This window comes from Lotus japonicus, chromosome 2, assembly GCF_012489685.1.
Source record: "Lotus japonicus ecotype B-129 chromosome 2, LjGifu_v1.2".
NCBI lineage: Eukaryota > Viridiplantae > Streptophyta > Magnoliopsida > Fabales > Fabaceae > Lotus > Lotus japonicus.
In genome coordinates this window covers 48403841-48427397 of record NC_080042.1, presented here as the reverse complement: position 1 = coordinate 48427397, position 23557 = coordinate 48403841, and the positions used below count along the sequence as shown (strand labels likewise).

General features: G+C 37.7%; 2 protein-coding genes and 1 long non-coding RNA gene across 4 annotated transcripts; 1 reads left to right on the top strand and 2 right to left on the bottom strand.

Annotated features, from left to right (window-relative positions):
* Positions 1 to 3887: 3887 nt before the first annotated feature.
* Positions 3888 to 7305, bottom strand: LOC130738189 (abscisic acid 8'-hydroxylase 3-like). 2 transcript variants are annotated; one of them, XM_057590124.1, is made up of 9 exons: positions 6958 to 7305; positions 6156 to 6474; positions 5734 to 5886; positions 5360 to 5626; positions 5091 to 5177; positions 4934 to 5012; positions 4729 to 4835; positions 4219 to 4337; positions 3888 to 4093 (listed from the first exon to the last, which is right to left on the bottom strand). In XM_057590124.1, the coding sequence occupies exons 1-9, from the start codon at positions 7164 to 7166 to the stop codon at positions 4003 to 4005; spliced, it is 1431 nt and encodes a 476-aa protein (XP_057446107.1). In that variant the 5' UTR covers positions 7167 to 7305; the 3' UTR covers positions 3888 to 4002. The 2 variants fall into 2 exon arrangements, with proteins under 2 accessions (XP_057446107.1, XP_057446108.1); XM_057590125.1 differs by lacking the exon at positions 4219 to 4337 and having other exon boundaries at positions 4003 to 4093.
* LOC130738190 (uncharacterized) lies at positions 4218 to 7165 on the top strand. Its single transcript, XR_009019250.1, has 2 exons — positions 4218 to 4317; positions 6252 to 7165. It is a non-coding gene; the product is annotated as an uncharacterized LOC130738190 (long non-coding RNA).
* Positions 7306 to 9558: 2253 nt separating the features above from the next.
* On the bottom strand, positions 9559 to 14508 carry LOC130738188 (transcription factor VIP1). The gene is made up of 4 exons (XM_057590123.1): positions 13760 to 14508; positions 13358 to 13490; positions 10265 to 10349; positions 9559 to 9977 (listed from the first exon to the last, which is right to left on the bottom strand). The coding sequence occupies exons 1-4, from the start codon at positions 14293 to 14295 to the stop codon at positions 9751 to 9753; spliced, it is 981 nt and encodes a 326-aa protein (XP_057446106.1). The 5' UTR covers positions 14296 to 14508; the 3' UTR covers positions 9559 to 9750.
* Between the last annotated feature and the right edge of the window lie 9049 nt (positions 14509 to 23557).

The following is a 23557-nucleotide window of genomic DNA, read 5'->3' as shown; positions in this document are numbered from 1 at the left end:
GTGTTCTAATGACAGGCTATGACTCTGGTCTTATTACACATAATTCAGAAGCACAATGCTCAAAGAGTAACCTCCACAACGCTTTCGCACTTACTATGTTCAATCTGAACAGTAGATTAAGCTTCAGAAGATCTGAAGATAGTAAAGCTCTTATATGGATTCAGTTCACTAGAAGCTCTGAAGGATCAGAAGCTCTAAAGGATCAGAAGCTCTGAAGGTCCAGAAGCTGAGTAGTGAAGATTCTGAAGTCCAAGAGTAAGCTGGCTCTGAAGACCAAGTACTTCTCCTCTGAATCCAGAAGTAGAAGGTACAAAGGTCAGAGGATCCAAGCTTCCTTCTGACTCTGATCACCAAGCTTCACAAGTTCCAATATGAAGCATCACTCTGATCAGATGTCAACTAGGATAAAGGTCATGTCACTATCCAAAGTACAAAAGCAATTGTACCATTCCTGACGACCTTACCTAATTTATTCAGCCACAACAGAACCTGGAAAACTCAGATCTGCCCTCCAACGGTAGCATTCCATGCAAACTTCCAAACCTAATTCCTTGGAGTATATAAAGAGGCTGAAGATGAAAAATGTCGTCTGAAGAAACTTTGTTGAAGCTCACGCGAAATTCAAATATTCTCTCAAGCAATCTTTCTTCATATTGTACTAAGTGTGTTTACTATTAGCTTTCTAAGAAGCATTTCTTTGTAAACCCAAACTTTCAAACAATTGTTTGATTTTCCTTAAGGATACCAAGGTTGGTCGGATCCTTGAGAAGACTAAGAGAGTGAATCTTAGTGATAGCTAAGTCAGTGTATTGTTAGTCACTTTGCAGGTAGCAAGTGCAGTTGTAACAAACTCTGATTATTGGATTGCCTTCATTCTAAGAAGGAAGAAATCACCTTAACGGGTGGACTGGATTAGCTTGAGAGATTTATCAAGTGAATCAGGATAAAATCATTGTGTGCTTTCCTCAACTCTTATCTTAGCACTTTTATCTTTGGTGTTTGAAGAGATTTGTTAAAATCTCAAGTGAGAAAGGTTTTAGATTGAAAACGCTATTCAAACCCCCCCCCCCCCTTTCTATCGTTTTTCATACCTTCAACCATCTTTATTTGTAGATGATATTATCTACTGTGTCATGTTTTTAGACTCTGTAGGTGAACCATGGAACTGAACTTCTATTGATTTTTTGGGTTTGACCCAAGTTGCAGAATTAAATCATGCAATTTATATTGTGTTAGAAATATACTCCCTCCGGTCCTATTTATAAGCATGAAAGAGAAGAAAAATCTTGGTCATTTTTATAAGAACCAAATGAAAGTTTGAGCTATATTAATTAATTTTTTCCAATGATGCCCTTATTAATTCTAACTTGTAAAATGTGTCTCATTAATTATTCTCTCTCTTTCCCACTTTCCAACACTAATAACAAAGGGTAATTTTGAAAGTTTATTTTGATTTAAGACAAATTTAATGCATTTTATCTAGTTTAACTACATTTCTTAAACTATGTGAATTTTTTTTTTGTTGCTTATAAATAGGACCGGAGGGAGTATCAAATATGATAAACATTTATGTTTTTAAAAAAAGTTTGGATTGTTACGTATCGGAACTTGAAAGTCACATGTTAGGATGTAGTAGAAGGGTAAATTACTTAGGGACTGCTAGGTTAGTTTGGGGTTATTAATGTATTCTTGCCTTTTCAAATTTTCAGAGAAAATGGAATTTTTTTCTTATACAGATGAGTTGATAATGGTTTATGATTTGGTTAACTAGCTGATGTTTGCTTAGGTAGTGCATGACGTAACTTTCTTCTTTATTATAAGAAAAAATCTTTAACTAGTCTTGGGTTAATTGTAACTTAATTGTTCTTCCCTTTGAAATCACTGAATGGTTCTTATTATGGGATCAATTGATAAATGACATACGGGTCTTTAATTTGTAAAGAAAAAGCTTCCATATTAGTGTTTGATTGCTTTTTTTTTTTTCCAGATCCTACTAATTCTCTTCATCTTAAAATGTTTGCTCAGTTTTTTTTATTTAATTTGGCATTTCTTAAACTTCTTTCTATCAGGTACTTCAAGTAGTTTCCATATCCTGATGAAAAACATATAAAAGATTTGGGCTATGAGCTGGGTTCAATCATTTGCAAGTCAAGTTTTGGTTTCAAAAGAGAGTATGTAATGTACTGTGTGGAATTTGTGAGGGTTTGTAAATAATTTATAGAAAAGCGGTGGTGACAGTGGTAGAGAAATCTGAAAGAGATTTTGATGTAAATGGAGCATGAACTTGATTTTTTTCCTTATGGGATTGTACTTTTAATCCTTATCCTCATCATTTGAAATTTCCACTTTTAATATTATTTCTAAAACTTATGTCACTAACAAACAATAATTAGGTTTTGATGCAAAGTATATTCTTCATAATTGAGAATTAGGTAGTTGTTTTAAGAGTCTTCTATGCATAATTCAGATGCAAATAGTATGGGTAGTTTATTTCTCAATGTTGTTTCTTCTCTTCTTTAACTCTCTCCATTAGTTTATTTTGTATTTTTTACATAATTTATGTAATATTTTTTTTTTCAAAATTTGTAAAAGTTGTGTGAAAGTTTGGAGATAGTGTGATATTTGTCGTGGTTTTGTTTTGTTGAGTGCTCATATATTTTTAGTCTCTTAGTTCTAATAGGTAAAAAAGTTGGTCAATTTTGTTATGAATTATTGATACATGCCTAAATAATAAAACAAAATTCGCCGTGCAACGCACAGGTAAGAAACACTAGTATATAATTATATTAGATCACATGGTAAAACACTTTCACGAGGAAAAACATTTTACATAAAAGATAATTCATGTAAAAACTCATAATTTTTTTCTAACTCTTCATTCCCCTTCAACCCTTATGTCTCATAACTCTTACCACTTTTGCAACTCTTGGTAACAAATTTTCATCTAATTTAAATATGTTTTTCATACTTTTAAAAAAAAATTCACAAAATATTTAGGATTAAATATATATGAAGTAGTTTTTGTCAAATTTTGCAAGTTGTGTGATACTTATTGTGATTTTGCTTGGTTGAATACTCAATTTTGCGAGATCGTCAATTCATTATTACGTGCCTAAATAATGTAAGCTGTGCTGTTTGGATGTGGAAGCTACTGCTCATCTTCTGTTTTCATGTCCGATTCTGTTGGATATTTGGTGTGAATGTTACCGGTGGTTGGGTGTATGTACAGTGTTTGCCCAGGAATCCCATAGATCATTTGTTGCAAATTCATGTTGGCTGGGGTCAGAAACAACAGAGTGGCGCCGATTCAATTTGGTTAGTGGTGGTGTGGTCAATTTGGTTGATGCGGAATGAACTTATCTTCAAGAATGGGGTGATGAATATTCCTACAGTTATGGAAGTGATTAAATGGAGATCATGACATTGGATAAAGCACAAGACATGAAGGTTTAGCTGCTCTTTATTTGAATGGTCCTCTCACCCCGTTATCTGTTTGCAGGAATTATATTGTCAACCGACCTTGTAGTGTTAAGTGGTTTTCTGTTGTATTCAGGCTTGGGACTGTGGCTATTGATTTTGTGTGTCAATACTGGGAGAGAAAATTGAAAGGCTGGTTGTGTTTGCTTCGGTTGAATGGCAAGTACAGATTGTGTTACCATTGTGGAGATATTGTGGGTTGTCAGTAAGGGGGGGGGGGGGTGGGGTGGGGTATTTTATTTTATTGTCCTTCTAGTCTCTCTTTGATGTATTATGGGTTGAGTACCCTTGTACTCCCAATAATGCATTTTTTTGCTTATAAAAAAAAATGTGCCTAAATAATGAGATCAATATTCACCGTGCAACGCACAGGATAAAAACGCTAGTATATCTTTCAAAGCAGAACGAGATCACACCAATTCTGTTCATCTTATTGCTTCATATCCTTTTCTACACAAAACCACCCTTCTTCCAGATTTTGCTTTACTATCTCGCTTTCAATTGTTGCTTATGGGAGGAATTGATCTACAGTGACTCAACTATAACAGGATACTTGTTCCTTGGCATCCTTACAAGCGTTGGTTGAACAGAATTATCTTTCTCCAGAGGCTTCCACCTGTGACATCAATTTTCATTACATGCAATGGAACATTTAGTTTAAGCAAACAAAAAGAAAGTAAGTTGTTGTTTGGGTTTTATGTAATCCTTTGCTTGATTCTCATTTATTTTATCTCATCTTACTTGTATCTGGTAACAAGGTGATGGATAAAGACACAGATTTCAATCTTGGCAAGGTTCATTCCAGGACACATGCGTGGTCCACTACCAAATCCAAGAAAGGTGAATGGCCTTAAGGTTTCCTGAAATATTGAGTGAAATGATTACTTTTTGGTTCCATAGAAATGAAAGTAACTCCGCCTATTTTGCGTCATAGCCGGCCTTAAGCCCTAATAAAAGAGAAAAGTTGAGTTAGGTTTAAGGTTTCTCGCAAAATTGAGTGAAATGATCAATTTTTGGTACATAGAAATAAAAGTAACTCCGCCTATACTGCATCATAGTCGGCCCTAAGCCCTAATATAAGAGAAAAGTTGAGTTAGGTTTGCGGCAACCAATGTAAAACTAGCTGCATCTTTATGGATTATGTGATTTATATAGCGGACCTCACACTTAGTGGGATAAGACTTTTGGTTATGTTTATGTTCATGTTGAAACAAAAGTGTTAATTAGGAATCTCTGTGAGAAGGAACTTACACCAAATCTAGAGGGATCAAATTTCTCAGGATTTGGGAATACTTTTGGGTCATGGTGTATAGAAACAACATCTAGATTGATGGACCAACCTTTCTTGATTTTATATCCTGCAAAATTCAACATCAACGTTGTGGTCACAAACATTTCAATAAGACACGTACAAATACATCATATATGCTTAGTTAGTCATCTTGTAATGGCATACCATCAATTTCAAAATCTTGAGAAGCCTTTCTTGAATACCAAGGCAGTATTGTGGCTCTTCTAAGTGTTTCACTTATCACCTGAAACACAAATTATCAATAATATTGGTGAGCTATGAAAACTTGAAGTTAAGTACAAACTAAAATGCTAATGCTCACTTTGGCTGTGTAAGGCATGCTATTTACTTCAGACCATGTAAGATCTGTTTCACTCTTTCTGTTTGCAATAATTTCCCTGTGTTCCTCCTGCAAAACACCATGATGCTACACATTAAAATCTTCAACCACAGAAAGATGAAAGATGTAGGGTGTTTAATATTTAGAATCTGATCCAGACAAAAGAGCACTCATTGGAGCTTATTCAGTACTTTTTGTAGAAGATAAGCTTCAATGAATGTTATTTAGTCCGTATTCAAACAGGGTCTTACTCTCAATTGTTCTAGAACAGTTGGATTTTCTCCAAGAAATTTGATAAGCCAGGTAAGAGCAGCAGTTGTAGTATCATGTCCTGCAACAAGCAGAGTTAACACATTGTCCTTCAATTGATTATCAGTGAGTTTGTTTTCATCTTCTTCTCCACCAGATTCTCTGCTATGCTTCATAATCAGGGATTCTAAGAAATCCTGCTGAAACTCTTGGCCACTTCTTCTCTTAGAAATCACAGAATCTAACATTTCATACATCCTATCCCTAGCCTGTACAAGCATAACATTGCATCAGAGGAAAGGACAGTTCAATTATCTTCATATTTGAATCTAGGAACCTATTCAGTGCTCTATGGCTAGTTGTGTTCCTTTGTTACCTTGATACCGCGATAAAAAGCTGTCCCTGGAAGTTTAAAAGGCAATGAGGCGAATGAGGAAGAAATAATCTTGAAATTTGACCTGAACTTTTCTTGTTCCTCTCCGGTAGGCTCTAAGCTCATGATCATGTGTCCAATCACTTTTAAAGTAAACTGCAATGTTCAAATGATTAACTTAGTATAGAATACAATTGATAAAATTAACCCCAAGGGGTTGGTCGAGTAGGGAATGACAAGGCCTCGCATCTAACATGTTGCCGGTTCGAGCCCCACTCGTTCCCTTGAGATAAGGTAAATGTAAGTCTATTTTAAGTGCTCTTTGAGCCTGATAGTTTTCCCTCTCTTTGGCTGGGACACTATTGATTTAATTTATTTATAAAATTAAGAAATTTTCTATGTTTAATAAGATAATGACACTCAACTGTAGAAGCCTCTTCAAGAACAAGGACTTTTCTTCCTTGCCATTGATCTAATGTTTCAATTGCCTGAGTGTTGATAAAATGGAAATATTTTTTCAGGCCATCCAGTGACAAAGGTTCAGCAATCAGCCTTCTTATCCTTTTGTGTGCTTCTCCAGTGGTCTGAAGCAAGCTTGCAGGGCCTAGAACTTGCTGGCCAGTATAAAACAAATTCAAACTCACAAGCCCATCCTTCCCTGTTAACAATATCTTGCTTGCTTCTCTCCCAGTCATGAAGACGGTGAACCTCCCTAGGACAAAGCTCTTGAAAACCTTACCATATCTGCAAGAAAAAAATAGAAGTGTTCATAGTGGATAAAATCTCTGGCATTCTTTAGCACCAATATATTATGCTGTAACTAAATCCTTATTCCACTAGGTGAAGTCGGCAATATGACCACAGGCCCGTATTAAAGACATCAGCGAGCATTGGTGGAGGGAGGGGGGACATACTGCTGCCACAGCCCCCTAAGCTTTTCAATTTTTATTTTCTTACATGTGATACATATGTATGTGAGCTGTTTGTTGTCGAAAAAAAATGTATGTGAGCTGTAAAACCGTTATAGGCATTGCCATATTCTATGATCTTGGCCCCCTAGTCTTAAATTCCTACCTCCGCCACTATTGGCGAGTTTTACCTTGGTTGTCGAAAGCCTAGCACAACTTTGCTCCTATATCAGAGCTTAGGACCGACTAGCGAAAGCATAGGCCGAGTTCACCAACATATTTTAATTATGCAAAATTCTAGATTGTAATGTCTTTTTACCTCTTCTGCCTCGTCTCCATGAAGCTAAAGATCCCAGAAGGACTTGAAAAGTTAGAGATGAATGAGAAACTCTCACCCACAATAGGCCAACCAAGGCTGCCAGGGATGCCTCCCAATTCTTTAGGGGAACGAGTAAGATACACCAACAAAAGAGCTGATAGCACTAACAAGTAAATAATCAATGAGAACAGCATATTAAGCAGCTCCATTTCTACTTTTACCAGCAAATAGCAGAACTAGTTGATTTAAGAAATGCTTCCTGCATGTACAATCAGCTGCAATTATTGGTAGTATCTGTAACTTAGTTACTTCTAAGACATTTGTAATAGATTTGAATTTGAATTGGATTAAAACCAGATATGTGTATTTATATTTATTATCCAATGACTGCAGGCCAATGTGACTGTGAAAGTAACGAAATGGACATGTAGGCGATCATTTTGAGGGAGTAAATCCAACAAAATTTCTTAGGTAGAAGCTTAGAACTCCTTTGTTCTTGTTGGTGTCTTGAAGTTCAATTTGCCGTCCCTGGGTAGCCATCGTCCTCCATAGCTTATCTGCTTATATTATAATAATGAAGAAAAATTTGGACTTCACTCGTTAAGTTTTATAAGATTCTTGGGTCAAAAGTATTTGACAACTTTTCTATGTAATACTTCCTCTGTTCCTTTTTAAGTGTCGTTTTAGAAGAAATTTTTTTTTCTTATTTAACTGTCGTTTTGATGTTTTAAGGTCCATTTTGTCAATTATACCCTTACTAGTAAGTGGAAATTAAATTCTCATTACATCAATACAAAGTCTTGTCTAGTAAGTGGAAATTAAATTCCAATAAAAATACACAAAAGAGTTTTCAAAGTTACATAGAAAAAAGCGTTAACATTAAATTCTGTCAAAGGAAATGAAGGAGGTTATAAATTTTTATTGCTACTAGGGAGGGAAGAATGATAAATGATTTAATGATATGAGAGAGTGGAAAAAAAATTAACTATCCACTATTTTGGTTGGAAAACTTTATAACTTCATGATTAAGATGTGAGAGGGTAGAATGGGAAAAAAAACCCCAATAACTCACTATCTTGGTTGAAGAGATTTTTGCTAGAATGACACTTAAAAAGGGGAGTATTGATTATTAACACCAATCTCTTTTGAGTTTGAAAAAAGAAAAAGAAAATCGGTGTTAAAGAGAGTTTTGTCCCTTAAAATCTTAAATGGTACTAAAATATGATACATCATACATCTCACTCCAATCAACTTTGGACAATTCGATTTGGCTACTTGTGTGTTGATTATGTGCATGCAACACATGTATTCAGTCAGAGATTGTTGGTCACCAATGTTGTAATATATTCTGATTTCTGAAACAATCATTAATTAAATTTTGAAGCATAAATAAATGAGGAGAGAGAAAGTTCAAAGACATTTATTGACTCATTGTTATTTTATGATCAACATATATTTACATCTTTGGTCTTAAGCCAAAGTGCCTTATTGTTTTATACAAAGTAACTAGCTAACCCTTATTTCTATCTATTTTCATTTATTGTTTTTATATAGGTATTATATAGGAAAACATCAATTTTATTCCCTTGGGTGAATAATTATTGTGAAACAGAAGGAGTACAAACTAACAACTACTTTGTAAAAAAAATAATTACCCCTACGACTCAAAAGTTCTAGATCCATCACTAGATCCAGCCCAATCATAATCCTAATACCAATCACCTGATTATGACATTTACTCGCATATAAAGACTTCGCTAGGAGATTTTTTAACACACCTCAGGATTCGAGTAGTTGCATTCCAAAAGAAATCCCAGATGGACTTCAAAAGCGTACTTCTCGGGATGTAATCTCATATTGTACATTATGAGTTGTTGGAAGATTTCTGAGGTCTTCATATATGATCACAAGTAACAACAACAAAAAAAGCTTTATCTCACTATGTGAGGTCGGCTCTATAGATCACACTACATTAGTGAGTTTGATAAAAAACTAAATTATGATCATCTTTAACAATATTTTACAATGTTCTTTTTTGTCCCCTCCTTCTACATCTTTTCGCAGGACTAAAAGCTATGTTATCAACCATTTTTATTGGTGCCTCCATAAGCCTTTTTTTGTACATGTCCATACCATCTTAACTGATTATGTCATTTTTTCCATAATATGCGTCATTCCAATATCTTCTCTAATATGCTCATTACGTATCTTATCATTTCTAATGTGCTCACTCATCCATCTTAACATTCTCATTTCCACTACTCCAACTTTTCTCTTGTTAGCCCGATAAAGCCTGACATTCGCTACTATTGATTATAACAGAAGTTATGGCGCTCTCATCAAACTGTACAGTTACTGATCTTTGTCACCATGCTAGTGGGTTCTGAAATTTGGATCTCAATATTTAAACCTGCTGGGTAATTTCCGAAGCTATAAACTTCATTCACCATCTCTTATCAATTAGTTGTTCTACATCTCTTTACGTTAACTGATTCCACCCAATAACTATTCCATTTGCATACATTTAAAAGGCTGTGCTTCTAACCTAGAATTGCTGAAAGTACATAATAGTAGGTTACGGTCCTATCCTAAAGCAGCAGATGACAAATAAATAAGAACATCGTACTAAGGACAATGAACTGCACAAATAACATCCTTCACAAGCCTCATTTGTATTACATACTAAGTACATAAATGCATACATACTCACATGTATATATATATATATACAAGATGTTACGTGTGATCAATATTCCTTTTAAGTTTTAACCAATCATTCACTGCTTCTGTTATCTACTTCTGATTAAAGTCCCTGAAGTTAGGGTGGCCATGCCCGTTGAAAGAAGCCCGCATGCGAGGCTGTCCCTGCTGAGTTGGAGGATCATTCAACTGTTGCATGGCTAGCTGGGAAGCCAAATGGGAGTAGATCCCACCGAAAGAAGGATTACCACCAACAGAACTTAAACGATTATTTTGTGCCCTAAGGCGCTGTAGTTCTTCCTTCAATGCCTCATTGAGATCTGCAATCAAACAGTGTAGCCATGTTAATATTCACATTCCAAATTTAAAAACAAGCAAAAGAATAATCTGCAGATCTATCAAATTTCAAGCAATAGTTTTCCTTTTCTGAAATTGAATATGGTTTTTAAAATATATGCATGACACATGAATGTTCATAAGATACTGTTCAGACAACAAACAAGGGTACTGATTGAGCTCTTTTTTTATCAAATTCAAAATGATATGATAAAGGGGGAAAGCACAAGGACGCTTTTTCAGGTGGAAACAAATATGAAATGATGCATACCTTCTCTAAGCTGAGCTTCTTGTTCCAACGCCTCTAACCGCAGTTTGAGCTCCTTATTCTCGGCGGTCAAATCTGTGGTGTCTCTCTGCATCATATGAGATATTGATAAGTTTGTTGCTTTTTACTTTTTTTATCCCATTATGTCAAGTGAACCTAAATTGAATTTAACTAAAAATACTAAGAATAATGATAGATAGTCAGAAAAGCTTGACCCAATTCAACCAAAATCTTAAGATAAAAGGTGGTTGTTGGATCAGTTGGGATGGTGTGGACAAGTCATCCATCAAGGAGTCACATGCAAAAGCACCGACTAAGTATTGAATCTGCAATCTCTAATCCAAAGTCTTGCATATAAAATAGAGTACACTCGCCTGGGTATTTACCACTTCAACATTCCATAGTTACTGTTTTAGTAATTCAAAGTCTAGGAGGAACTTCAAAACTTTACTTTTATTACTCTTGCTTCCTAAAATATAATTTAGAATTTCAAAATATGAGAAATGACATTATTTTTCTCTTCAAATCCACACTTTTGAAGGAGAGACAAAATTGAGTTAGGAGAGGTTTTAACCCCTTCCATTCCCCTCCCCTCTTAAAAATTAAACCTAATAAGATACATTTAAAAAAATTTAAAAATACCCCCCCCCCCCCCTTCATTTGAACTAAACACACTGTATTTTATTAATCAAGATTCATGAACAGTCATTGCATTTAAGAGAGTTTTGAATATAAGAGATTAAGATACGATATCCTGTTAGAGGAAAGAGTTAAGAAAAACACAATGCCAATCTCTCTCAATATCAATAAAGAAAACCCAAAAACAAAGTCACTAGTCAAACAACACAAATGTCAAAGAACCTTTCTTAGCATGAGAATTTTATCTAAACTCAACCGAGAAAATCATGTTTTCCCCAAAAACACTAAAAAGTGCGCCCTTGTAAAGTTTTTCTACTGGACACTGAGATGCATACAAATCCTTTCTACGTGACATTGGGATTAAATTAAGTAGAAAAACTGGAAATCATGTCAGTCATCCATATAATCTTGAATGATATGTCATTGACAATTTCTAGCACATTCAGTTAGCAGATTAAGGAGAGGAATATCACCAGAATAAGAAGTTGGAAAAAAAAAACCAACCTACTTCCCCAATGTCAAGTAGTTTTGGAAAAACTATATGCCATAGGGTGCAGGCCTGTATTATATTTACAGATAAAAATGAGATCACTATACAATGTACTACACACTGTAGTACAAGTAGTTAAGAAACACCTAAACTACCTTTGTAACATAAAATAGCTACAACAATGAAGCTGTATCCCATTAGCCAATGTTCACTACATAGATCAGTCAATAACTTGGGTGGGACAGTATCATAAACCATTTACATAATCACCTAGTATAAGCATAATAGCATAGCTGATCCAAACAAGAGGAGATTGGACAAATCTTTATGTTTGCCAACTGCCAAATAAAACCCTCCTCTTTTTGGTTGCTTTGGGACCAGCTATGTAAAGTTTGGTAAAAAAAAAAGGTACGAAATCGTTGGAGGCCACAAGGCCTGAGAGGATTTTCACACACATGTTAACAGGATTATCTCATCTAGACTTATTTCTCCTACATAATCTGATATAAGACTACAACAATGTTCTTGTAAATATACACTCCAAGATTATGCTACATGAAATTCTCTATTTGGTTCAGAGCAAGTGATTGGTTCACATGTCATGTAACTATTATTAGCATACAAACTTGCATAGGCATATCTTTATTGTTGTATTATATGTTTCTGCCTTCTGGTATATCAGATCATTAAATTTGCTGTATGCATCAAAATTGCAATGTATATCCATGGTGGCTACCAAGAGTCTTTATTTCAGAAAATAATTTGCAACGACTCTTCCCGAATAATATAGAAAAGGATTACAGAACTGTATAATTATTAGTCTAATAGTCATAAATTTTACTGTTGAACCAAATTCTTCTTTTTAAATGACATGCATATGTTTTCACTTTTTATGATCAAATAAATCTTGTTTTCTTATATATCCTAGGTATAGGTTTTACTAATAAAATTCTTTTTTTTCCAACTTTACCAAGATTTTTTTATTTTTGTAATCAATGTAATATAATTAGGGAAGTCAGATATTCGACTTTCTCAATGTGTAGTTAACTAAAGAACATATAAAGATAAATAAACAGGGTCCAAATGCTTCACCAACTACACCTGTTATCAGATGACTAGTTTTAAACCTTTGAATATTTCTCACAGTTCATTTTACAGCATCCAGCACTGAATTTTCAGCTATGACTATGGCACGAACATATGGAGCAAGAGCCATTTCATGCCTAGTGTAATCAAAATAAGTCCATAATGTGCTTCAGATATAGAAGTCACACAGGTTTAACTGTCCATAACAGTAATCAGGGAGATATTTGACAAAACGCTCTACCCTTCTAATAAAACACTAATTTTTTGCGTGAATAAGAAACAAAATAAGCACTGGTTAAAGATTATCTTTACTGATAGACATCAAGCAATGGCTATTTAGTATGGAGTTAAACACACTAGTTATCTGGTTTCTGGTCCTAAATCCCTTCAGAGATTAGAGAAATTACAGCAGTTGCATAAACCTCGATGAATTTTAAATTTACACTAAAATCCCTTCAAGAAAGATGGTTGTGAAAAATATAAAAGGTTCAGAGGAAGATGGTGAATGTTTTCAAGGAGGCAATAATGTGTGAATTATTAAAATATAAGGGATGTTTATGTTTGTATAATAAGACCAAAATACATGAGATGTGACAGAGAAACCTAATCTAATTCTTACCAAACTATGGAGATACAGATACTTATCAATTCACAATACAAAAAATGTATACAAATTATATGTATGTGGGTTCCATGCCATAAACAGTTGTTGTGAGTTATGACCACACAACTCATAATCAAGTACAAAATAAACCTACATAGTTGTTAAAGATGGGGAGACCCCGTCAAACAATGACAAGAAAAAGTTACCAAATTCATGATTATTCATCAAAAGCTAGAATATAGAAATGGAAAACGAAAATGAAAATTAAAGAACATACCTGAAGCATGGTGAGCTGAGCAGAGAGATTAGTTGCTTCAGTTTGAAGCGTTTGCACCTTCCTCTCCAGCTCACTTGTATAACGCGTTTTCCTCTCCTTTGATCGCGCAGCAGATTGTCTATTAGCAAGAATCCTGTACAATCAAACAAACAAACACACAATCTGTGAACCAAACCAAGTTTTCCAAAATCCAAACACCCCTTTACATAACTTCATTAAATAATCACAGTAGTGAAAAATGAGAATTATACTCTACAATATAAAAAGAATCAATCAAGAATACATCAAGTTTATGACAAGATCAAAGTAGCAATTGCAAATTCAATTTAAATGCACTCAAAATAAAGAAAGTGAAATTGCTTATTATTATGGATTTATGATGATGAATTGATGATTATGAACCTCTTAGCTCTCTTTGGATCAATAAGAGCAAGCTCAGCGAGTTTATCAGGTGCCATTGACTTCTTCACACCGTCCAACATCATCAACGAGTCAGCCTCAAACGACGTCGTAGAAGACCCGTCCATCGAATTACTGTGCCGGTGGTGACTCACCCTCCTCTCGCCGCCGCACTTCCCGTTGATTTTCTCCTCCCCACCGCCGGAGAATCCAATACTGTCAAAGAAGTCAGAGTCCACGGACAAGCTCCGGAGGTGCGAGGCGTGCGGGCCAGCCGCCGCGGAAGGCCTCCCACCAGACTCATCCGAATCCACCGCCATCGGGCCGCCGCCGCCACCGCCAGTTTCTCCGCCGGAGTGCGACGGGAGAGGGAGGTTGGAGATGTCGAGGTCGGAAGGGTCGAACATGAGGAGGTCATCAAAGGTGGCGGCGAAACGGAAACTAGTATCGGAGTGAGAGCGTCGGTGGTGGGAGCCACGCTCCGGCATCCGCTCTAGGTCCACCGTTGTCGGCGGTTTTCCGATGAACTTTGAGTCCATGGAAGAAACAAGAGAAAAGTTTCTATTACTTTTTCTCTCTCTTTCTTGTTTTCTTTTCTTGTGGTGGTAGTGGTGGTAGTTGTGGTGGAGGAAAGAGCCAGTGAAGAAGCGACAGCAAGTGTTGTTCTTCTTTGTGTTTCAGGTGGTTGTGCTTGTGCGAGTGTGAGTGAAAAAGCAAATGCCAACAACAAATAAGCACAATTTTGACTTCAGTTGCCAAGAGTTTAGGGAAGTGTCTTTAGCCACGGCTTCAAAGAGCATCATTTTTTATTTATTTTTTACCATAAAGAGCATCATTATTATCATTATTGAATTAGAGAGTTGAGATTTGATTAGAGTAAGTGGCGGCAATGGCTGATTGGCTATGTTGATTTTCTTTCTCTCACTCACTTTTTTTATCTCTTGATGTTCAGACTCAGGAAGATAAAAAGCAACTGTTGACTATAGTTATTATGGGTTTGTTTGATTACAGTTTTTGAAAACTGTATTTTATTTTTAAATTACAATTGTTTTAATGTTGTAAAATATCTCAATTAAATCGTTTTTTTCTTCTATAAAAATAGTTGTTGGCACCCAAAAATATATAACGACCAATAATGAAGCTCAAGGGTTTCGCCAGTCAACATAGCGAACTAGCTGATGGGACAACTAGTCAAAACAGGGCAAATAGTTGATCATCATAATGGAAAGCCTGAGAATTGAATGTGGACAAGATCTAGTTAAAAGAACATGGATCTCAACGTGCAACAAAGGTAACTATCAAAGTTCTAGAAGGCTTGCACGTGCTTGAAAGAAGGAGAGGTTCAACCCTTCAAAATAGGGAGGAAATTATTTCTTAAGTGCCGGCCAATGCAAATTAGTTCAGCTTAAATCAATACTCTCAGCCTGATAAAAAGTTATTGTTATGAAGAGAGAGAAAGGTAGAGAGAGAGAGTGTGAGCAAGGTTGGACGCTAGTTGGAGGGGGAAGGAGGAATCGATACTCACGGTGGATCTGGATACCATTACCAGGACAATGGTTTTCGTAGGAAGGATGAGGGGATCACGACTTATTTTTTCTCAAATTTCCCTGAAAATTTCAAGGCAAAAAAATATGTGGGAAGTCTTCTCTAGGTGGGGTGAAGTCCAAGAGGTGTTCATTCCTTCCAAAAGGAACAGAGAAGGCAAAAAGTTTGGTTTTGTCAGATTCTTTCATGTTTCTGACCCTGTCAAACTTGGGAGACAACTAGACCAGATTCTCATTGGTCGTACCAAGCTTCATGTAAACTCTCCACGTTTTGAGAAACCCCTTCCAAAGCGCTTGGTTGAATCGGGGTACCATTCAATCAATCAGAATCTGGAGCGGCACCCTCATCCTCGCGCTCCTAATACCCAGGCAAAAGGGAACTATCGACCAGTAGTTGGTAAGAAATCATATGCCGAAGCAGTCTCCGGTGAGGCAAGAAAGGAAGTGCACCAGAAGAATCTTTCGAAGAATCAGCAGGCTAAACAGGGAAAGACTAAGGGTGAGACAGTGGCACAACTTTGGGTGGAAGATGCGGTAGATGATTGGCTGAAGAGTTGTTGGGTAGGGAAACTTCGGAACATTAACATGGTCAACAAGCTTCAGGAAACTATGATCATTGATGGTATCCTCTCAATCAAGATTCGCTATATGGGGGATGATTTATTTCTTTTGTCAACAGAGCAAGAGGAGAACTTGGAAGACACTATTAAAAGATCAGAAGAGTGGATGAACAATATGTTCAGTTCCCTAGTTCCTTGGAGCCCTGATATTTCCATGAAACATAGAGTGGTCTGGGTCCGTTGCTATGGTTTCCCACTCCATGTATGGAAAAGGAACTCTTTGGCTGCTTTAATCTCACCACTTGGTTCACTTATTGAGATGGATTCAACTACAGAGAGTTTCTCAAACGTTGAATTTGCGAGATTGATGATTCGAACAACAAAATTGGAGATGATCAATGCTGCCTGGGACATGACCTTCAACAAGGTTGTTCATGGTATTAGAATTGTTGAAGAACTTCCATCAAGGCTCCCTTTGTTTAATCAATGGCGTGTTGAGGATGGGGCTAGCGAGTCCTCGAAATGGTCATACGACGGCTCTGGAAGATGTGATGTTGGTTCTATGGCGTCAGATCATGGTGGCGACAGTGGCAATCTCCGGTTGGAAGGTGAACCAACGACCGATTTTCAAAATTCTTCCGTTCCGTCAGTGGTGCATGAATCTGGCGCAGCTCTCGATGAAGCATTAAACCCTCATGTGGAAAATTGGAAATCCTTTAATGATTGCTCCTTGGGTTCAGGTTTTGAGGTCTTAAATACTGGGTCAAATGATGAGGGAATTATTGAGAATATTTTGTGTGGGGTAGGGGGTAACGTGGAGGTTTCAACTTTGCCTATTGCCGACCCACTTGATGTACAAGTAAATTTTGAGAATGCTCTGGACTTGGAGTCTCATAACCCAGACAATATTGGGCCTTCTGCTGAGTTGGGCCCAAACCCGTTGGCTTTGGTTCATGCTAACAGCACCCATTCTTCAGATAATCCTATCATTGTTGCCACTGTTGATTCCCAAGGAGTTTCTTCTATCCCTGATCCTGTGATGGTACCGTTTGTGGCATCAACTTATGACGTTGAACCCATCTCTTCTGAGTCTCCTCCTCCTAACACTGAACGTCCTTTGTTGATGGCACCCAATTTCGATGCAAATATGGGGCGGGTTTCTCATCGCTTGGAGACTCCAAGCACCTCGGTTGCGGCTAGACGGAAAGTGGTTAAACAAGTTGCCCGTTCTCTGATATGCTCTGCTGATAGCTCTGGTTCTGTTCACAGCTCTGGTGATTGGGTCCCCTGTTCACTAGATATTCTGGGTGAAGCGCACCAGTCCTGGAATTTGGGTAAGCTTTTGGGCGTGCGGTTCCAAGGTGACGAGTCCGAGATGGTCAGGAGATTGGCGGAGCTAGAATCAAGAGATATGGCTCTTCTTACTAACCATGATCAAGAGGGGGCGTTGGGGATTTGAACTTATCTTAATGATTTTACTGTCATACAATGTGAGGGGCTTGGGCAGCAGTGTGAAGCTGCGTGCTCTAAGGGAGTTAGTTCGTCAGGAGAAAATAGATATGCTACTTATCCAGGAATCTAAGTTGGAAGTAGTTGATCAAAGACTATGCAGTTCAATTTGGGGGTCTAATGATTGTGATTGGGCCTTCAAAGCTTCTAACAGTAGAGCTGGTGGTTTAATATGTGTTTGGCAATCAGAAAAACTTGTGCTGGTGGATAGTCTGATCGGTGAAGGATTCATAGCTTTGATAGGGCACTGGGAAAACCAGTCAGCAGTTTGTGGAATCATTAATGTCTATGCCCCTTGTAATTCAGCAGGTAAACAGAAATTATGGGAAGACTTAGAAGAATTTATCAATAATTCTGGTTTATCCTGCTTCTGTATAGCAGGAGACTTCAATGCAGTTACTAGACCTGAGGAAAGAGTAGGTACTGCGACTAGCGACATGTATGGACGAAGGGAAATTAATGATTTTAATTGTTTCATCTCTAATTTACAATTGCTGGAACCTCCTCTGGCAGGCAAAAAATTCACTTGGTTCAGGGCAAATGGTCAGGCGGCAAGCAGATTGGATAGATTTTTGTTGTCTCATGATTGGTGTTGTTGCTGGCCATACAGCAATCAATTGGTGCTAAATAGAACTCTTTCCGACCACTGTCCTGTTTTATTTCGTGTTTCAAACCTTAATTGGTGTCCCAAGCCCTTTAAGGTTTTGAATTGCTGGTTCTCTGACCCAAGGTTTAGGGACTTTGTGACTAAGGAGTGGGAACAGATTTCAATCTCTGGGGCTGGTGGTTTTGTACTGAAAGAGAAGTTAAAGGCTATTAAAGGGAAACTCAAAGTTTGGAATAAAGATACATTTGGGGATGTTAACCGGAACTACAGGGAATTAGTGGAAAAATTAGAGGTGCTGGATCAGAAGCTAAGCAATGGAGGTTTGTCGTCTCAGGAACAGAATCAGAGGAAAGAACTTCAGGCAAATTTATGGCAGGCTGCAAAATTTAAGGAATCACTTCTCCATCAAAAATCAAGGTGTAAATGGATTTCAGAAGGTGACTTAAATTCTAAATTTTTTCATTCCTTTGTCAATTGGAGGAGGCAAGCGAACAACATGGTTGGCTTACAAATTAATGGCCTTTGGGTGGAGGACCCGTCTTTGGTGAAAAATGGTGCTAGAGAGTTCTTTGAACAGAAATTCAAATGTGATAATCAGATTGCTCCGTCGCTTGATGGTGTTCCTTTCAGTCGTATTGGAGAGAGGGAAAGGGCGAATCTTATAGCAAAGTTTGATCCTGTGGAGGTCAAAGAAGCTGTTTGGGAGTGTGGAATTGACAAGAGTCCTGGCCCTGATGGTATAAATTTCAGATTTCTTAAAACTTTCTGGCATGTTGTTTCTAAAGATTTTCAGAATCTCCTTGATGAGTTTCATGGAAGTGGTTGTTGGCCTAATGGCTGTAACTCATCCTTCATTACTTTGATTCCTAAGAAGGATTGTCCTGCAAATTTATCTGATTATAGGCCAATCTCACTTGTTGGTTGTGCTTATAAAATTGTGTCTAAATTGCTTGCTAATCATATTAAAAAGGTGCTGCCCTCAGTAATTAATGAAGCGCAAAGTTCCTTTTTGGAAGGTAGAGGGCTCTTGGACAGTGTTGTTGTGGAAAACGAATAGGTCCACGATGCGAAAAGCAGGAAGAAAGGCTCAATGGCTTTTAAGGTTGACTTTGAAAAGGCCTACGACTCAGTCCGCTGGGACTTTCTTTATTACATGATGCAGCGTATGAACTTTGACATTAAATGGATTTCTTGGATCAAAGGGTGCATAGAATCGGCTAGAGTATCAGTTCTGATTAATGGCAACCCAAGTGGGGAATTCAGCATGGGGAAAGGTATCAGACAAGGTGACCCTATTGCACCATTCTTGTTCTTGATTATTGCTGAGGGACTTAATGGTTTAATGAGACAGGCAGTCGATCTCCATAAATTTAGAGGGTATAGTTTTGGGCGTCAAGCAAATGAGGAGGTCCCAATTCTTCAATTTGCTGATGACACCTTATTTATAGGGGATGCTTCTAGGGAGAATGCGTTTACACTGAAATGTATACTTCACTGTTTTGAGTTGGCTTCGGGGTTGAAAGTCAACTTTTCTAAGAGTAGTCTGATTGGTATTGCGGTTGAGGAGAGGGACTTACAGGTTCTATCTGCTATTTTGAATTGCGAATTGATGAAGCTACCTTTCTTTATTTGGGATTGCAAGTTGGTGGCAACCCCCGAAGGATTGATTTCTGGAATTCCATTCTTACTAAAATCAGGAAGAGATTATCAAAGTGGAGGAGCAGATCTCTTTCCTTCGGTGGTCGCATTTGTCTGATTAATAGTACGCTTTCTTCCATTCCCCTCTTTTACCTCTCTTTTTATAAACTCCCAGTGGGTGTTGAAAATGAATGTAACCGGTTAATGAGAAATTTTTTGTGGGGTGGCTTTGAGGGAGAGCAGTCCAAAATAGCGTGGGTTAAGTGGGATACTATATGTAGACCTAAAGATTTGGGTGGTTTAGGGATAAAACGTTGGGGGGATTTCAATAAAGCATTGCTTGCTAAATGGAGGTGGAGAGTGTGTTCCGGAGATCAAAGCTTATGGGCTCGCATTGTCCGCTCTAAATATAACGTGCTTAATGGGATGCCCAGTGATGTTCCTTTGTCTTCTGCTTCTACTTGGTGGAAAGACCTTTTAAAGACTTGCTTTGAGCCCCCGGCTGGTAATTGGTTTGGTGAGTCTATTGCGAGGAAAATTGGTGATGGCTCTTCGATTCGATTCTGGCAGGATTCCTGGGTTGGTAATGGCCCTCTCGCAGTGCAGTTTGATAGGCTCTTCAGGCTTTCTACCCAACAGCTCTGTATGATATCAGATATGGGACTTTGGGAGGACAATAAGTGGGTTTGGAGCTTGTCTTGGCGCAGGGATCTGCGGGAATGGGAGCAAGCCTGGGTTTCTGAAATCTTAATTGCTGTCAACCAGGTCCCTTTGTGCCGTGATTCTGTGGATAAATGGATTTGGAAGGATGATGTTTGTGGTGGCTACTCGGTTAGATCAGCATATTCTCTAATCACCGGGACTGCAAGTTTTGATCAGACTCCAGCATTTAAGCATCTATGGAAAATATCTGTCCCTTCAACAGTGAAAGCTTTTATTTGGAAGTTGCTTTGGGGAAGGATTCAAACTAAACAAAACCTTATTCGGAGGGGGATCCAATTAAATGATTCTGATTCAGCATGCCCTTTTTGTGATGACTCACTGGAGGATGTAGAACACCTCATGTTTTGTTGCAGGAAAATTTCACCTATTTGGTACTCAGTTTTCCGCTGGCTTGGATTCAATTCTGTTTTACCTTGTGATCCTCAATTGCATTTTCTGCAATTTGTCCATGGCAGTTGGAATATGAAGCAGTGTCGGGCTTGGTGGGCTATTTAGGGGTCAGTGGTTTGGTCCGTGTGGTGTCTGAGAAATAGGTTGGTGTTCTCCAATGAGGTTCCTGATTGGAACAATTTGTTAGGTATTATCCAGTGGAAGGCTTGGCTCTGGCTGTCATCTATGGTAAAGGATTTCAGAAGTTCATTATTTGAATGGATTATGGACCCATGTTCTTGTATTACCCAACTTTAGTGGGATTGGATTTGTGAATTGTCAATTGGTTGGTCTGCAATCTGTCTACTGGATCCGTCATTGCCGTCATTGCCGTAGTGAGAAAGTGACTTGTTTGCTTTGAATTATTTAGGAGCCGGCTGTTTGCTTATCTTCTGCTTTGAATTGGAGGCTACTTGGATGTGTTGGTGATTTTTTTCTTCTCGGTGGCAGCTTGATTGGAATGGACTTCTAATTTTTTATTGGCAATTGGCATGGCTGGTATTTGGTTTTGGGGTGGTTTTAGGTTGGGGTTTATTACTTTTTTTGTAAACTTCCTTGGAATTTCCTCTTGACTTTATAAAATGGGTACTCTTTTTCCTTTCTTGGTTTTCCCAAGGGGGTTTTATCCAAGTAAGGTTTTAATGAGGCCCCCTTTATATTGTCTAATCTCAAGGAAGTGGGGGTGGGTAGTATTCGTCTTTGTAGGGCTGTTGTCTTGTATTTTTTCTTTTATCTAGCTTGTTGTTTTCTTTTCTGTTTTTCTTGTATTGGGTTGGAGTACCCCTTGTACTCCCATTCAATATAATCTCATTGCTTATAAAAAAAAAAATACTCTCAGCCTGATCAGGAGAAACAACCGCCAACATCCCGCGATTGTAAATGTTTGTATAAACGGGGAAATGTGGGAAGTGGCAAACGTCGTTAGCTATTGTAGGTTAGCAAAATTTTCCTCTAAATAGAGGAAGGGTCATTTGTATTAACACACACAATCAATCGTTTAAAATTGTAAATTTCCTTCATTTATCTTTATCTTTTACTTTCATGTCTTTACTTTTCAACCTTTGAGCTTTCTTTGCAGTCTTTTAGTCATTTATCATTTCAGCTTTTATTTATACTACTTTCCCTCATTTACTTTTAATTGTTTTAGCTTTATCTGTCCATTTTTCTCCTTACCTTAGTTAATTAGCCTATGTTCCCGACAATAGCGATCATGAAGAACTTTTTGGAGTGGCTTAGGAGCCTTAAGGAACAGAGTCCCTTCCTCAAGTAATCACTTGATTAGGGAATCTTTACTTTGGTTTTTCTCAACCAACCTACATGGCTACCTAGTCCTTTATTTGTAAACCAACAAATTGGCACATCCAATGGGACTCTCTATTGCAAAGTTTTCATCGCCTTCACATGACCTAAATTCACACATGCAATTGAGGTCTGAACGCAAAATGGATCCTAACAACAACATTGGCAGAGAAAGAAGCAGTCATACCCCTCTCTCGAGTACCGCTTCTACCACTACATCGCCAATACATTCTTGACCAACTACGGAATCTTCAGGTTATGCCACTTCCATGACACTTGTGGTTATAGCCCCCTAAACGTCGACGCAACAAATATGGTCGTTGATGGGAGAGACCTGAGTATGGTTACTGTTGCTACTACCACCTCTTTTGTTGGGCTGCAAATTGGTTTGGGTATTAAAGATATCATTGCCCAAGTTTCCAAAAACATGGCTGAAATAGTGAAACCCATGGTGCATAACGAGATGCACTTTTCTAGAGATGAGTCATAACTGAGGAAGCAAGATTCACACCTTCACGCAGTGTTTTAAAACTCGGCTCGGTCATCGACTCGGTCGAGGTACTGAGTCAATGAGTCACTGTCGGACCAGTGGGTCACTGGTCCGATTGCTTAACTCGGTGTATTTTAAAAAATTATAAAAATTAATAATACTAGCTAACACTAATTAATAAGTCCATACTCTATGATTAAAATCATTACCATCACAAAAATACCTAATTAAACAACCAACAAGAAATGTTTCACTACAACAAAATATTATAAAAAACATAGGTCTTACGCTTTAATAATAATAAAAAATACACAAATAACTTATTTTAAATAATTGTCAAATAGAATATGTATTAAAATAAATGGCACAAATAATGAAATAACTATTATCATGGGATCGTGGGTTTAGTTATTTTATCCCATAAATAATACTGATTTATAGCGATATTGAGTTATTGGTACTGATTATTTAATTTGATTTGCTGTATATTTAATACATTATAAATACGTAGCAAAACATGTGCATAGCCTAGTGGAAATGTTACCAAGGATAAGATGCAGGGAAGAGGTTCGAATCCACATGAGGACCTTTTTCAACATTTTTTTCCAGAATAAATGGTTGCTGGAGAAAAAAACTTGTGGCTTGCTCGGTTGATCGGGCCGAGCGAGTCATCGGTTTAACCGTCGAGTTGATCGAGCCGAACCGATTCTCACCGGTTCAACTGCATAACTGATCTGTTGTGTGGCTCGGACCGGTCAGGTGACCGAGTTCCGGTTCAACCGGTCGGACCGGCCGGTCCGAGCCGAGTTTTAAAACACTGCCCTCACGTTGTCCAAAACATGACCCCACTCGGTAAGTAAGTCGTTTAGGGTTTTCCCACCACGAGTCCCCTTTAGTATAGTCAAGTTTCTATCGCCAGGCACAACAAGGGTTGTAGGCTCAATAGTCTTCAACAATCAAACTAGTCCCCGCAGCGCACATCGCTCACTAGAGGAAACTCAT

Bases quoted from the DNA above. Each gene is read 5' to 3' on its own strand.
- LOC130738188 (XM_057590123.1), bottom strand. From the start codon at position 14,295: ATGGACTCAAAGTTCATCGGAAAACCGCCGACAACGGTGGACCTAGAG. The intron at 10,350-13,357 runs GTATGTTCTTTA...CATATGATGCAG, and splicing joins CTCAGCTCACCATGCTTCAG to AGAGACACCACAGATTTGAC. The intron at 9,978-10,264 runs GTATGCATCATT...GTTTGATTGCAG, and splicing joins AGAAGCTCAGCTTAGAGAAG to ATCTCAATGAGGCATTGAAG.
- LOC130738189 (XM_057590124.1), bottom strand. From the start codon at position 7,166: ATGGAGCTGCTTAATATGCTGTTCTCATTGATTATTTACTTGTTAGTG. The intron at 4,338-4,728 runs GTAAGTTCCTTC...TCAATATTTCAG, and splicing joins TTGATCCCTCTAGATTTGGT to GAAACCTTAAGGCCATTCAC. The intron at 4,094-4,218 runs GTAAGATGAGAT...TTGATGTCACAG, and splicing joins CACCTTGTTACCAGATACAA to GTGGAAGCCTCTGGAGAAAG.